The sequence below is a fragment of the Hordeum vulgare genome, chromosome 2H (assembly GCF_904849725.1).
Source record: "Hordeum vulgare subsp. vulgare chromosome 2H, MorexV3_pseudomolecules_assembly, whole genome shotgun sequence".
Classification (NCBI taxonomy): domain Eukaryota; kingdom Viridiplantae; phylum Streptophyta; class Magnoliopsida; order Poales; family Poaceae; genus Hordeum; species Hordeum vulgare.
In genome coordinates, this window is record NC_058519.1 from 117,367,311 (window position 1) to 117,383,992 (window position 16,682).

General features: G+C 45.8%; 1 protein-coding gene across 1 annotated transcript; it reads right to left on the minus strand.

Annotated features, from left to right (window-relative positions):
* Positions 1–627: 627 nt before the first annotated feature.
* Positions 628–1,336, minus strand: LOC123429748 (non-specific lipid transfer protein GPI-anchored 2-like). The gene is made up of 3 exons (XM_045113748.1): positions 1,077–1,336; positions 907–960; positions 628–817 (listed from the first exon to the last, which is right to left on the minus strand). The coding sequence occupies exons 1-3, from the start codon at positions 1,309–1,311 to the stop codon at positions 804–806; spliced, it is 303 nt and encodes a 100-aa protein (XP_044969683.1). The 5' UTR covers positions 1,312–1,336; the 3' UTR covers positions 628–803.
* Between the last annotated feature and the right edge of the window lie 15,346 nt (positions 1,337–16,682).

Sequence of the window (16,682 nt, forward strand, 5' to 3'; positions counted from 1 at the left end):
GATGTTGAAGATCACCGGAGTTGCATTTTTTTATGTGGAGGTCGGTGCCGTTCGGCGTTTCTTTCCGTTGGCGTCGTGTGATAGGCTGATCCCCTTTTCTTTGTGACCAACTCAGTCATGCGGAGAGCAAAGTGCATGATAACGTGTTTGAAGTAGAAAGTAAAGAACGAGAGATATGAATAAAAGATGATTCATTAGTCTTTATTGACAATAGCAATGGGGTATTTATACCCGGACGGAAGTACACATGTTGCTTGAAAGTCAAGTACATTTAAAGTTACATCAAGTTATTACAAAGTTGCCTGAAGAGTCAAGGAAGTGCATGCTTGCTTGAGAACTAAGTAACCTGTCTAGTAATTAACTTAATCATAATTAGCTTAATTGATAAGCAAATAATCTATTCTTAACACGTTGCTCGTCATCATCGCCGCCCATTTGCATGCTCGTAGGCTAAGCAAGCCTGGTAAAAGCCCACGTATGATAGCGGGCCTCATCGAGGGACAACACACACACAACACACATGGGCTCGTTGTTGCCATTTTGTTTTACTAATCACCGCACATATACAATGAAAAAGAAAATAATTCTAGTACAGAATATACGTACTTCGTAGATCTAAATCGACAGCACACATGGATGTATAAGACACTAACCTATATTAAGATGTAAAGATATCTTATCCCTAACTATACCGAAAGTACTGTAGTATGTGATTGACAACTAATTCATCGTCTCGATCGGACTTCATATCGATGGATCCTCTTGCTTCTGCTGCTTCCTCGAACTGCTCAGCACCCTTGCTTCTACAGTGATGGCTCTGCAAAGGAAAAAACGACAGATTTAACACGAGCTAGCATGGCCAAATTATTTCTTGAAGGCAGAATTTCTAGAGGAAACAGTAGTTACTTGGAGATGGGGCTGCTGGGGTGGTAGGAGGGTCCAGTGGTGGCACAGGTGCCGCTGTCATAGCGTCGACAAAAATTCAATATTCCTCCAATCATGCACGTAATCCACAAAATAACAATGCCAAAAATAGACACATGATACATCAGTGAAGATCGGCTACGATGACTTACTGGCGCACTGGGCAAGCGTCTGCATTGGCAGCGGGACGGCGCAGTTTCCCGGGAGGGACATCATGCGCATGAAGTCCATGGGCGCGGGCATGATCTTGTTGATGTCCCCGTTCAGGCCGTGGCAGAGGCAGATAGGGGCGTTGTCCACCAGAGACTTGAAGGCGCCGCAGCACGCGGCCGGGGGCGTCGCCACGCTGGTGTTGGTGAGGTAGCCCATGCATGGCGTCAGCCCCATCAACGGCGTGAGGCACTCCGTCGGCTGCGACGGCGGTGAGACCGTGGCTGGTGGTGGGGTGACCGGTGGTGGTGAAGCAGGGACGGATGGGGTTGGGTTGCTGATCACTGGGCTCGGTGGCGACGGGGAAACAGGGACGGATGGCGGTGGGCTGCTGATCACCGGGCTCGCTGGCGGCGGGGAAGCAGGGACGGATGGGGGTGGGTTGCTGATCACCGAGGTCGGCGGCGGCGGTGGGGAAGCTACGGGGGGAGGCGGCGATGGCTTAACGATCGGGGCGCAGGCGGGCTTAACTCTGATGGCGGACGACGGCTGCGCGGCCGCGAGCAGGACGGCCAAGGCGAGGAGCAAGGCGGCGGCGGGCTTGGATGGCGCCATCTCGTGCATGCACTGCTTGGAGCTTTTCGATCGGCTACTACGTTTGAGGTTTGTGGTGCGAAGAACCCACGGGGTGGCACCCATTTTATAGGAGGGAATGGCGATGAGATAAGGCGTTTGATCCGCACTGGTTGCATTGCATCAACATGGGAGTATATCTTAGTCGATCTGAGATGAGGCGTTTGAACGGCATTGGCTGCATTAACACCGTGCTATTACAGCTGCAGATAGATTGTTAAGAGTAAAGTTCACGGGATATACCAGCGTTTGAACTCCATGACACGCGTGCTGTTGTTTTTCTCATATCTCTCCCTAATTTTTTTTAATAATAAAGCAAATTCGATTTCTGGTCGTCCGTCTTGAAAATTACCCCTAAAATTTGCATAAATTACCCACCATGCCACCGGTAAGTAATAGAAAACGTTTCACAAATCGAAAAATCTTGAACTGTGCCGGCCCATGTAAAAACCTCCTATATTACGCTCTGCACGCTGGAAGAATATCCAGCACACCGTATGAGCCGGCCCATGCACAGGCCCCTGCTTTTAGTTCCGTTTATTTATTTATTTTCAGTTCCGATTTATTTCTTTATTTTAAATAATTTAGAACTTTAAATAATCTTTAAAATTTTAATAAACTGAAAATTATAAATCAACATATTTAAAAAATTAAAATGTTTGTGCCTTCAAAAACTGCTCGGAGTTTTGTAAAAAATGCTCACATATACAATAAAATGTTTGCAATTTTATAAAAATGTTTGTACAATAAGAATAGTCCATGATCTCAAATACAATTCCATGTATTAAAAACTATTAAATTCATTTAACAAAATGCTTTCTAATTCAAAATATGTCCTAAAATTTTAAAAATAGCTAATGCCTGTTTTGTTAGTTTCTCTTTTTTATTTAAAATTTTCCGTTCCATTTTTGTTTATTTATAAGTTAAATAATTTAGAATTACAAAAAAATTTGCATATTAAAAAATAGGAATTTGGATTGAAATGCTGACGCATTTTTATTTTGAATTAAAAATAAGCACCTTGCTATCCTGAAAACGCCAGCAGTGACCATAGTAGCTGCATGAATCAAAGCGCCGCCATCCCCCTCGTCCGCTTGTCTAGTCTACTCTCTATGGAAGGTGGTTGGTAATTAGGGTTTGATTCTGATGAGGGGGCGCTTGCTTTTTTGCTTGTACATGTGCAGGCCGACGTTCTGGCGGGATTCGAAAAAAGCGCCGGATTTTTATATTTTTTGCAAATTCCAAAACAATGTCCATGAATTTAATAAATATATTACTGATTTATAAAAATGTTTGTTTATTCAGAAAAACTTCATGCATTTCAAAAAATGTTTGTGAATTTAAAATAAAATCCTCCAACATCAAAAGTTATGTTCGTCTTTTCTTGAATTGGTGGCCAATTCAAAAGAAAATATTTAAACCCGTTCGAAATATAAAAAATATTCATGATTTTTAGTAAATGTTGTAAATTGTAAAAAATGTTCTCGATTTTAAAATCGTTCCCATACTTGTAAAATTGTTCACGAAAGATCTAATGTATGTAGTTAAACATTAATGCTTCTAAGTCTTTGTGACAATATACCTGTATGAATTTTGAAGAATTAACTGTTGGATGGATCGGATTATTATTGTATGCTTTCTAAAAGAAATTCTTGAAATTCAGAATAAATCTTTGTGTTACCAAGATTTTTGACAACCATGATATATATTTTTTGAAAATGTAAAGATTGCTTCAACTTGTGAATAAATTTAAAAGAAGAAACGTTTTCTTGCGTTTGTGCACAAAATTTCTAAATCAAGCGATGATATATGAACATAATGTGATCACCATCATTGGAGATTATGTTTTTTTCTTCCGTGGCAAGCACGGGCCATTTTGCTAATTCTTCATAAAAAACAGCCGAAATATCGGTCATTAATGTAAATTATCACCGAACTTGAATAATGTTTGTCATGTTCGATGAAATTTCTCGGGTTTGATTGCCGGGTCCTACATCAGTGTCCGTAGACTGGTCCCTTGCCTGTGAACGGATATGGCGCACGGTTTACGGTCAGGTTAGTGTTGGAGATGCCCTAACTACACAATATACCTATATATAATATAGGTTCATGCGACGTTGATATATATATACAAAATGCATGTCACCATGACCAATATTTTAATGCGCCGTTGATACCTATATACAAAATATATGTTCATAATCAATATTTTAATTAGCGGACTATGCCATTCAACGACGGCTCGACCAGAACCTATGAAAGGCTATAATGGAGCTAAGCTCCATTTAACGTTTTTCTAATATCATGAAAAATTAAAACAATAAATATATAATCAGGTATCACATATAATTTATTGCATATACTTGACATATACACATGGCCGCACATCAACATGCGAGTACCAATGAGACGTCTTAATTTAATAAGCAAGCTCCACGTCATTGCATCATATATATCATAAACAAGAACAGAAGAAAATGCAGAAATATAGTCTTATATAACGGCTTAGCGGGCCAAATGACCCTGAATTTAGCGCTATTGTGGGAAACAACGGACTATTAGCGTCATTCTCAATTTAGCATTACAAATTCATAGCTCTAGCGGGAGAGCTTTTAAAGGCTACAACGGGGTTAGAGTGGAGCTAAGTCCTTTCTTGACCTTGTTGCGGAAACATCTCCATATATACAGAGGTGGCGCTGGTAGCTGCCTAGGCGGCTCATATGCTACCCGACCACGATGAGTTTGAACACATCTCCACCGATGAAAACTAGGATATTACATAGTACATACATATATAGTATTTTTTCTTGCATGTTTTGTATGGATCTAGGATATCAATGATGAGATACTCGGATGTGGACGAGCAGATTTTGAGACTGACCGGTCAGTATCCACGGACACGCCCGAACGCGTCTGCAAACCGTGGCTGTAAATGCTCATAATAAGTTTTTTAAGGGATGCTCTAAATAAGTTGGTAAACGTTTCCAGTCAAAGCGTCGGCCAAAACGTTTTGATCGGACCCTTCAGCGACGTCAGATTCCACTTAATCGTGCGGTCCCTGCCTTACCTTCTTCCTCCTTCCAACAACTCGCGCTCCCTTTACGGAGATTCGCATATTTTCTTGTCTCCTTCCCGCTAGATCGAAAGTCATGGCCATGGGTGACCAGGTTACAATCGGTTGTCAAATTGGCTACAACCAGGTCTAAATTTTTACAATCGTTGTTTAAATTTACTACATCATATATGACATCGCGATTTTTGCTATAACCGGTGTTTCATTTTGCTACAACTGTCGACACGGCGAGCTGCATCCACTCTCTCAACTGCTCCATGACGAGTTTCAAGGCCTGCGGAGAGCTCGTCCATGGCGGGGGAGGAAGGGGCGAAGAGGACCGGCGGCGACCGACGGCGACGAGGACCGGTGACCGGCGAGAACCACATGGGCCACAAGCAGGGGCAACCTGCCAAGCCGACGAGCTGCTCCGACCAGTATGAGCTCGAGGTCATCTTCGACAATGTAAACTAGATTAGTACGTACTCCCCCCGTCCGAAAATACATGTCCTAAGAATGAATGTATCTAGACTTATTTTAGTTATAGATACATCCATTATATCCATTTCTAGGATAAGTATTTCCGGACGGAGGAAGTAGTACGTAGAATTTTTCTTTTGGGCATCCTTTGTGTAGATCTAAGGGATTAAATACTCCCTCCGTCTTAAAATTCTTGTCTTAAGTTTTATTAGAAATGAATGTATCTAAATACTAAAACGTGACTAGATACATCCGTATCTAGATAAATCTAAGATAAGAATTTTGGAACGGAAGGAGTATAAGACTGAGATATGAAAAAGTAGATTTAGGGATTGACCGATGACTATCTATGGATCCGCGGGCGTTTGAGGCCCGGATAAGCACGCACGTGATGTTTTACACAAGGCTTGCATAGGAGTAGTAGATAGCTGGCGAGCAATGCTACATCTACGTAAATGTTTACGTAAGTTCATGTGATAGTCTGATTTGGCAATATTTGATTGGATTAAGAGAAGGATGAGGCCCATCCACCCTTAAAAATCAGGGGATATGTTTAAATTAATTGAAATGTTTAGTAAGTTTACGTAGGCTTTAGTAGGTCTATCATTTTCGATAGCTGGCCGGTGGTATACGCATGCATGCATGCCCGACCGAATTCGCTACGTGTAGTTTTACGTGGTAATTATTAAGTCGTTTCCCCACCTCGTTTCGGAATCATCTATCCATATATGCAGCGATTATGCGCATGGAATCTCGATCTACATCTTTTAATCACGTCTCTAACCTCTCTCTCTCCCTCCTAATCACCTCTCTAGACCTTTCCTTCCTGGTCGCCGGCCGGCCAGCTATGGCTACCCTTGCCGTGGCAACGCCGGCGCCCCATCAGCTCGGCCATCATCATGTGACGAGCTCGCCGTATCTGCACATGCCCGGCCGGGCGCATCCGGCCGCCAGCAGGACGTTCCAGCCGTCCCATCGCGTCGTTGCGCTGGTGAGTTGGAGCCGCCCTCCGATGGGTTGGTGCAAGCTGAATTTTGACGGATCGGTGAAGCGTGATGGATCTGGGCGTGCCACCATAGGAGGAGTGATCCGGAACAGCAGCGGGCAGGCCATACTGGCATACGCGGAGAGGACGGAGCACGCGGGCGTGGGCGTGGTGGAAGCTAGGGCCCTGATGCGCGGGCTTGAGCTTGCGCTCGCCATGGGGTGCACTTCGCTGGTGGTGGAGGGGGACGACCTGACACTAGTCACGCTGCTGCGCGGGGAGTCCCGGCACACGCGCATCCCAGCGGCGATGGAGGGTGAGATCGTGCAGCTGCTCGGCTGCTTCCGGATCTGTGAGGTGCAGCATGTTTATCGTGAGGGAAATCAGGTGGCGGACGCCCTCTGCCACGAGGCTTACCGGTGCCCTGGCGTCTGGAGGACGGCGGAGCGCCCGCTGCCACTCGCCGTTTGGGCCAAGGTGGAAGGCGACCGCGGTGGCTTTGTGTACAAGCGACTCCGACCGGCGTGATCGATCTGGACGACAGACAGACGGGTGGAGATGGACCGAAGTGATTCCGGAAAGGCATGGAGGAGGCACCGACGAAGCCATGCATTGCAGGAACTGCAAAAGAGGCCAGCAAGTCGACTTTGAGCCACGGTGATTCTGCTTGAGCTAGTGTACGTACTGCAAGAGGGGTGTGGAGCTACATACATTTCGCCGGTGAAGAGCTAGCAGGCAAACCACCAGGACCCGACGACGCAGCCAACCATGCATGCTTGAAGTGACCGAGATGCTAGCTTGATGGAGCAGCGCAAAATCCCACGTCCTGCTTGTCCAACGAGATGGGATGAACACCCACGACGTCTCCGGATATCCCTTCGGCCACAGCTTCGATCGGAGTGATTCTGCTGGAGCTAGTGTACTGCAACTGCAAGAGGGATGTGGAGCTACATATCGCCGACGAAGAGCATGCAACTCACCAGGACCCGACGATGCAGCCAACCATGCTTCAAGTGACAGAGATGCTTGATGGAGCAGTCCAAAATCCTCGACGTCTCGATATCCCTTCGTTCATCGGTTTACTTCAGTAGCTTCCGTGCTTGTCCAACAAATAAGTTGTTGTATGAAGAAGATTATGTAATGAAGTCGTGTCATATTATAGCTGTCTATTATGGTTCGAAATGCCAAGATTGTATTTCAGGCACAACAAGTGGCCTCCCTAACTTCTGTATATGCTATTTTTTTTCTTAAATAATACACTTCTATCCCTAATAATAAAACGACGAGTGCTTCTATCGTCCGTCGCGCCATTTTTACAAAAAAGCTCCTGACGTTTCCTGAAATCAACCCGTAGTCCGGATTTAAGTCAGAAAACGAATCGGTTTTTTGCATTTTTCAGACAACCCCCGGATGTTTCAGGTAATCAACCCGCAGTCCGGATTTAAGTAAGAAAACGAATCGTTTTTTACATTTTTTAGAAAACCCCCTAATGTTTCAGATAATCAACCCGCATTTCCGATTTAAGTCAGCCGAAACGTTTTTTTGTAACCCTGTCTTTTCAGTTAATCAATCCACATTTTATCTAAAATAAAATTATTCATATCTTTTAAACCGTAACTCCGATTTTAACATGTTATATATGAAATTTGATTAAAAAAATATGTAGAATCTAAATAGGATGTTATTTTTAGCTGTTGAATACTTCTTAAATATTATTTTTGGTGCAAACTTAATTTGTAGTGCATAATCCTTTTTTTCTCTCTTTTCAGCGACGATACGAATTGCAATAAACATCAATTAAATTAAACCTAATGGAGAGGAAAGAAAACATCGTTAACCACACATGCACACCTTTGGAAAACCTCGTAGGGAGAAATAACATATTTCTCATCTTATTTCGAGTTATTGTATATTCAAATGCGTTTTCGTTGTGTGAGCCCTAAGCTCATCGTCGGCAACACAAATGTGATGCCATGTGAAAATATATTGCGTTTAGAGCGTGTGTTATTTTCTCTTCCGTTGCAACGAACGGGCTTTTTGCTAGTCTGTACTAAAATAATTATAGTTAAAAAGAACTATCGTCTAACCTAAACTGAATCAAACTCTTTTTATATATGGACAAAAGTATATGCCTCTTTCTCTGAGTAAAAATGCCATGTAGCAAAAAAAAAATGGATTGTACATGTTTTGTGTGGCTCGAAGATTCAATAGCTTAACACGTACGACGTACCCAGGAGATGGTTTTGCTTCATCTTTCAGCAATTGGCAAATGAGATTTGCTACACATATAGGAGGGTTACGGGATGAGGGGATTACAGGGTGTCATGGCAGGTTTTAATTGATCAATAACAGAGGCGTGGGCCAACCCCCGTTGAAATCAGGGGGGCATGTTTTAAAGGTTTGGAAGGAACCTGTAGAACCCCTGTAAAAGCCTGTATGTCTAGCAAATTTTTGTTGGCAAATACGTATATGGGCTGAGGAAGTTGCAAATTAACCAGTTGACTAAGGGAGTGTTTGGAGTCCCTCCGCTCTAAAATAGTGGAACTGGAAAATAGGTGCTCCGTAGATCATGTAATTCCACGGAGCTGGTGGATAACTGAATATGCTCTAATTCACTGGGAAAGAATTACAAACGCTATCAACTCGGAAATCCGTTGGTGCTCACGGAAGTGCATGCTCCTGCATGTGAAAATATTTTTTGAAATGACAAAAAAATTCCAACAAAATTTAATGTATTCTTTGTCACATCCAAATGCTACATACTCTCTTCCTGCAAAAATAAAAACACCAAATGTTACTCCAAAATATTATCCTAAATTTGTTTTTTCACCCACAAACACCATTGCTCCATTCGTCACGAAAATGTTCAAGCATACTTGCGACACTCACACGAACATCTATAAAAAACTAGACTTTTTTTAACAATATTTATTATATTTTCTTGTTTACTATTCACGCATGAGTGCGCGCTTCCAGGAGCCAAAACATTATTCTCGTCAACTCGGAAATCTGTTTCCACCGAAAGTGTTTGTTGTATTGGGCTGGCTGTATATAGTTCTTTTTCTGCCATTTCTCTTTTATTTTGTAAGTTCCATACAAAAAGAAAATTGCCGGTAGCTGAAATTTTAAACCTAAAAAGGCTAGAACGGAGTTGGGTATTCTCCACAGCTCCAAATGATTTGAAAATTTATGAAGAATTATTTTAAAATATATAAAAAATACTGACAGAAGAAATACCAGGAGGAGGCCACGAGAGAGTCACGAGCTGAGGGGACGCCCACCCCCTAGGACGCGCCTGGTGAGCTCGTGGTTCGGCCAGCAGGCCTCTCGGCCCATCTTCTCATATATGATGCTATTTTCCCTAGAAAAAGAAAATTAGAAGAACACTATTGGGACGAAGCACCGTCGTCTCAAGGTAGAACCTGAGCAAGAGCACTTTTGCTCTCTAGTGAAGATATTCCACCGGGGATACTTCCCTACGAGAAGGGAAATCGAAGCAATCGACATCACCAACGATACTCTCATCGTGGGAGGATTAATCTTCATCAACATTTTCATGAGCGACATCTCATCTCAAACCCTAGTTTAATTTTTGTATTCAATCTTTGTCTCAACACCTCAGATTGATACATGTGGGTTGCTAGTAGTGTTGATTTTTGGGGAACGTCGCATGGGAAACAAAATATTTCCTACGTTCACCAAGATCAATCTATGAAGATCAACATCTACGAGAGGAGGAGTGCATCTACATACCCTTGCATGCTAAGCGGAAGCGTTAAGAAATGCGGTTGATGTAGTCAAACATCTTCGTGATCCAATCACGATCCGTCCCGCGATCCAATCACGAATGTCCTAATCAAGTGTCGAACGGACGACACCTCCGCGTTCAACACACGTACAGCTCGATGACACCTTCACCACCTCGATCCAGCGAGCGTGAGCGAAGTAGTAGCTGACTTCTCCGACAGCCCGACGGCGTGGAGGTGGCAGTGTTGGTGCTATTCCGGCACGGCTACGCCGAACGCTACCGAAACCGCAAACGGAGGAGAAAACGATCTAGGGAGAGAGAGGGGCGTCAAGGGTTTGGTGTGTCCTCTTGGGGTGCCCCTCCCCTCTATATATAGGTGGAGGGGCGTGGGGAATAGCCCCTCCAAGCCCTAGGGTGCAACCAAGGTGGAAGAGGTGGAATCCTAGTCCTCCTTCTTCCCTTCCATACAAAGGTGGACTTTCCATCTTTCCCAACTCCATGGGTCTTGAGGGAGTTGTGCGCCTAGCCCTATAAGGCCAAGGCGTCTCCCCTCAGCCCATGCAAACCCTTGGGATGTCGTGGAACCCTTGGTGGAGTTCCACACTCCTCCGGGAGTTTCCGGAACCTTCTAGAAGCTTTCGAGTACAATACATGAAACTTTTTCGGTAGCCAAAATATGACTTCTCATATATTAATCTTTACCTCCGGACCATTCCGGAGCTCCTCGTGGCGTCCGGGATATCATCTGGGACTCCGGACAACCTTCCTACACCAACACAATAACTCAACTATATCTATATCTTCACCGAACGTTAAGTGTACAGACCCTACGAGTTCGAGAACTATGCAGACATGTTCGGTGTCGGTGTCAAAACTGGCGGGTCATGAGTAGGGGGCCTCGAACTGTGGACCTTGGATGGATGGGTTGCAGGAGACGGAGGAGGCAGTAGTTACCTAGGTTCGGGCCCTCTTGAGGAGGTAAAACCCTACGTCCTCCTTGATTATATTGATGGTATATGAGGATTACATAGTTGATCTACCTCGAGATCGTATGAGCTTAGCCCTAGATGAGTTAACTTGCCTATGCAGATGAAACCCTCTGGTTTATATAGACAGCAGGGGTCCCTAAGGTTACATACAACCGACCTTGAGTCGGGAGTAGGGGCGCCGATCTGAACTACTAAACCTTGGACGATGCGCGAGTCTTCCGAGCTTTCCTTCTTGAACACGAAGTCATCATGCAGTACGATCTTCAATAATACGATCCACATGGTCGCCCTATCAGATATGGGCCGACCATCCGAGGACCCCTTAGTCCAGGACTCCCTCAGTAGCCCCCGAACTTGCATCCAACGCTGATGTACATGGTCTTCGGTAGCGAGGCGAGCTCCTCCATCCTCTCTAACTTCTGGAACGAGGATCCAGTCATTGACCGGTTCTCGATTATCAAAGCATCCTGGGGCCCATGACCTCCAAACTTTCCGCTCAAGAATCGATAGCAGCACTCGATTCATGTGTGCATTAATGAAGACAAGCAATCTAGCAGTCCCACACGAAACCGTTTCTTCCAACCACGAGGGAAAAATATCCTTTATAAACAGATCAAATTTGTCCTTGGGTGACCATCACCCCTCAGGCACCACCAAGAAGAAACCCTAGATCTCTAGCGCCGAGAGCTATGGCGGGTTACTCCTCGCGACCCTTTGGCCCCCTCCAGGGAGATTGGGCAAGCTGTTCTGTTTTCGTGCTCCAGTTGCGCAATCTCGAAGTACAAGGATGTCTTCCCATGTCGGATCTTGCACCTACCCGTCCTGGACTAACCTCCACCAATGAAGAGGCCTTCGCAGAGAATTTCCCTACCCCGCAAAAGGGAAAAAGGATTTGCTTTATTTCTTTCCTGCCACGGGGTCTGGGCTTTCTGGTCCACCCCTTCCTAAGGGTCTTACTAGAGTTCTACGGGCTCTAGCTTCACAACCTTACCCCTGGCTAAATCCTTCACATCTTAGGCTTCGTAGCCTTGTGCGAGATGTTCTTGGGCTGCAAGACCCACTTCGACCTATGGAGAAAGTACTTCTGCCACGTTCCCCGAACTAGGGGAACGTCAATTCGGGAAGTGGGCGCAGCCGAAGTGTGGTGTATAGCTGGAACCAGATACCCGGTCGGGACTCCAAAAAAGGAAACCAATGAGTGGTCTTCGGAATGGTTTTATATCAATGACATTCCCTTATTCGACCTAGTTCGGAGAGGTCTTCCTGAATACTCCGAGGCCTCCTTGAAGAAGCAGTTCAGATGGCGGCCGATCAGTCCCTCTCAGGAAGAGAGTCGTGAAGTACAGTGCCTAGCCGCCAAGGTGAGGTTACCTGCTAGTAGTGGACTGACCATCGTCGAGGTGATGGCCGCATCAATTACCCTGTGTGTCCAGGCACTCCAACAGTGCACACACACCTTGTGGCGCTACAACGGGACAAGCGACACTACCCGTTCCACGCGACAGGGACCGGATAATCAAGAGGCTTTAGTGGTTATTTTGGCCGACCTCTTTAAGGGGAAAAAGTGAATTTCGCCCACCTTACTGTCAGCGATGGCTACTCGGCATATAATCCCGTTGAATGGGTAAGTGTGATCATAATCCCATAGTCCGGACGCTTATGCTTGATTTTACTGATCAATAACCCCTTGCCTCTCTTAACAGACTTGGAGGCGTTGGATTGAGACGATCGGATGTCCCGTCCCTCAACCCGAGAATTACTCCCGCGATGATGACCCCAGATTCCATGAGGATCCGGAGCTTTCAATCGACTTTGAGGATGGAGTATTTTACCAGGAAAGCATCGAGAAAGTCAAGCGGCCCTCCAGGCTGACAATCCTGGTCGTCTTCCATCCTCCATAGCAAACAAGAGGAAAACCAGTACTTAGAGAGGAGTTATACCTCCCGTCATCCCAATTGTTCTTGGCTCCAAACCAACTGTCCACGCCAAACTCTGCGCCGAGCTATATTGGCTGGGGCTGCATCGACCGAGCACAGAATTCCCGAACAAGGGGCAACGGTAGAAAACATATCGACTGTCCCTTCAACCAAGAGGTATGTATATCAATCATTCCCTTTTCATAATAAGATTGCCTTGACTACTTTTGACCCTTAGATGAATTATCCAGGAGACGTACGCAACCGACTTTACTCGAAGACGCTGCCGAAGTGTCCAACAATCATCAGAATTTGTGGTCCTCGGCTAACGCAGGAGTTTTGAATATGGATTCACTTCCCGACGACCCCGCACAGTTTTCTACACCTCATTCCAAAGTCGAAAGCTTGATGAATCACCGGCGGCGAAAGGATTCCTTGCGCCACCCTGTCTTTTTGGGACAAGAGATTAATGCCTTTAATTCCGCGGATGCGTGCCTTGGGGCTGCAAGAGCCGGACTCAAAGGAGCAGCCAAGCTGATGTCTTCCCACCTGCAGGTAAGTCATCAGTCTTTTGTAACCGGACATAAGTTCGGACCCAGTAGCCCCGAGCCTTAATTTTCTTGGTACGGCCAAATTAAGGGTCGAATTAATAGTTTACCACCATGCAGGATCTAAAGAAACAGAATGAGAAATTGGCCAAAGATTTCGAGCTAAGACAGGCCAAATTGCAGGCTAGCAAGGTCGAACTAGACGGGGTGAAGAAGTTTACCGAAGAGGCACATAGTGAGTAAAATTATTTTGCAATGTGCTTTGTTTCCATGGGATTACCTTTACAACAGAAAACTTTGTCGTACCACGCGAAGCTATAGGCCAATTACAAAAATACTTGGACACATCTCAAGATTCTCAGAGGTATGACGAGTCCCAACTTGAAGTTGGTCATCGCGTGTTGAAGCAATGTCGTGAAGGAAATAGCCAACTCAAGGAGGAGAATAAGCAGGAAGCCAAAGAGATCGTGAATTTGAAATCTCAATTGGTGCAAAACCATGAAGAGAATTGTAAATTAAAGGGTGGTCTATTCTGTAAGTAAAATCCCAATCCTGGAATGTGATAATTCACTTTTTATTGCGTTCTTTGTGAAGATGCGCACTTTCTTTTGACCAGGTCTCTTGACTGGTCATCTCAATGAAGAGGCGAGCTGTTTCGGGGGGAACTTGTTAAAGGAGTTATCTATTGTACATGAGAGAGCTCGAAAAGCTATGAGGAGTATTGTCAAATCGCTATGGCCCTATGAAAGTCCTTCGCAAGGGATGGTCGAGCTTGCCGAGCGTTTCAAAGGATCCCAAAGTTGCTTCGAGCTGTGGAAGACTTCGGCCTGCCGCGAAGGAGCTTGGGAGGCATGGACTATGGTGACGACCCACTTCACCCAACTGAACCCAGAGCACATGGCCCGGGTTGGTCCGACAGGGCCGGTTGGCAAAGAGATTCCGCTTCATCTGGTTTACGACCAAGTGATGCCCGTCGCCCGTCTTTCACAAGAAGATTACGCCATAGATGCTATAATAGATGATCTTAACCACTCGCCTAACGCGTGATGATATGTAATTTTTATATTCGTGTAGAAAGACATTTCCTTGTGTGTTTGAATTTTGTGTCATTAACTGGCCATTGGCTTCTACCTCCCCTGTCAATAAGTGAGAAGTGTTATGTACTGTGTATTCTGTGGTAACAGGAACTAATTTCCAAGAACTAGGCAATCCGGCCATATGGTGTGTCGTGGAAATGACCCTGACAATATTACCTAGGGGTACGAACAGAGGGGCCAAGTCTAACTAGGTGCAGCGGATACACTCGGATGTACGAGTTCAGGCCCAGTCGGAAGTGGTAAGAGCCCTACGTCTCGAGCCCTGAGGCTGATGTTTTCTTATGGGGTATGAAAGATTACAAGGTGTTGAACCCTTGAGCTGGAGCCTGGGAGTGGCTTGTATATTACATGGCACAACCGATCGAACTTCATAATAAGGTGAGTTGATGCTAATAAATAGGGAAGCTCTAGAAACGATAGCTATAACTCTTGGCGTTACTGGTAACGTGGGTCTTCACTTCACTTCATGTGATCGATTAAGTCCTTAGCCGTTTCAGCCTCTTCGGTGCCTTCACCTTGCTGTAGTCCAAGTGCGAGGGTGTACCCGACTGACACAAGATGGTCCGAGTGACTTCAGACAGGCCGAGTGACGGTATGTTGTACCGAATGAGGACGAGATTACACGTGAGACTTGAAGGACACTGATGTCCATAAGGGGTCCTAGGTGGGCCTAGTGAAGCAGGTCCATAGGCCTACCCCTAATGTACAACCCATCAGTAGCCCCCGAATCGGTTGAGGTTTTGCAGACCGAGTGAATGACTTCCTTAGACGTCTCTGGCGTTTTGGAGATGCTTGGGTTGCAGCTCGGGGATAAGTCATTCGGACTCTCGGCAAACCTCCATAGATTCAACACTGACAAATCCCGACTGCTTGTCCATACAGGTGTCCCTACATTAGGTAGTGATCGGCTATCTTTCGAGAAGATATATTCCACGAGTTGGGCGAACAAAAGCTCTGAGTTCTGTGTGCCCAATCGGTGAGTTGGGACGGATCCCCACTTGAATTGACGTAAGGACGATCAGGTCGTCTTCATTGGTTACCCGAATGATCGGCGTCCCACAGGGGGACGAGCGAAAAGAACATTCGGCTCACCTCGTCACACGCCGTGGGTACAGAATCCATTCGGGATATGAGGTGGGATGGTTTTTTCGTAGCTTTTGAATTGAAGGAGTGCACACGGGGGCGGCAATTTCGACGAAGACGCAGGTAGTGGAGTTAGTGGGGCGATGCCCCGATTTCCGCACTTGTGATGCCGCCGTCATGATGGGGAACGCGGCATGGGAAACAAAAAAATTCCTATGCACACGAAGACCTATCATGGTGATGTCCATCTACGAGTGGAGATTAGATCTACGTACCCTTGTAGGTCGCAGAGCGGGAAGCGTTAAGAAATGTGGTCGATGTAGTGGAACGTCTTCACGTCCCTCGAACCGTCCCACGATCCGTCCCACGATCCGTTTCGATCTAGCGCCGAACGGACGGCACCTCCGCGTTCAGCACACGTACAGCTCGATGACGATCTCGGCCTTCTTGATCCAGCAAGAGAGACGAGAAGTAGATGAGTTCTCCGGCAGCGTGACGGCGCGCCGGTGTTGGTGATGATCTATTCCTGCAAGGCTGTGCCCGAGCTCCGCGGAAATCTAATCTAGAGGAAGAACTACGAAGTGTAGGTTTGAGTTGCACGTGGCAAAGTTGTGTCTCAAAAAGCCCTAAACCTCTAGTACATATAGGAGGAGGGGAGAGGCAGCCTTGGGCAGCCTTGGCGCACCAAGGAAAACCTCCTTGGGTCGGCCGAAGTGGGAGGGAGAGAGTCCTTCTCCAATCAAACTTGGATTAGGACCCCTTACTTATTTTCCCACCTCTTTTTGATTTTCCACTTTTTCCTCACGGGCTTTCCTTGGATGACTTTGTCAGCCCATTATACCTTATTGTACACCCAATAAACCCACATGCACCCCTTAGGGCGTGGTGGGCCCACCCAGTGGGCCCCCAGAACTCATTCGTCACTCCCGGTACACTACCGGCAATGCCCGAAAACTTTCTGGAATCCAAACACCAACTTCCTATATATCAATCTTCATTTCCGGACCATGACCATTCCGGAAACCTTCGTGACGTCCGTGATCTCATTCGGGACTCCGAACAACCTTCGGTCACCAA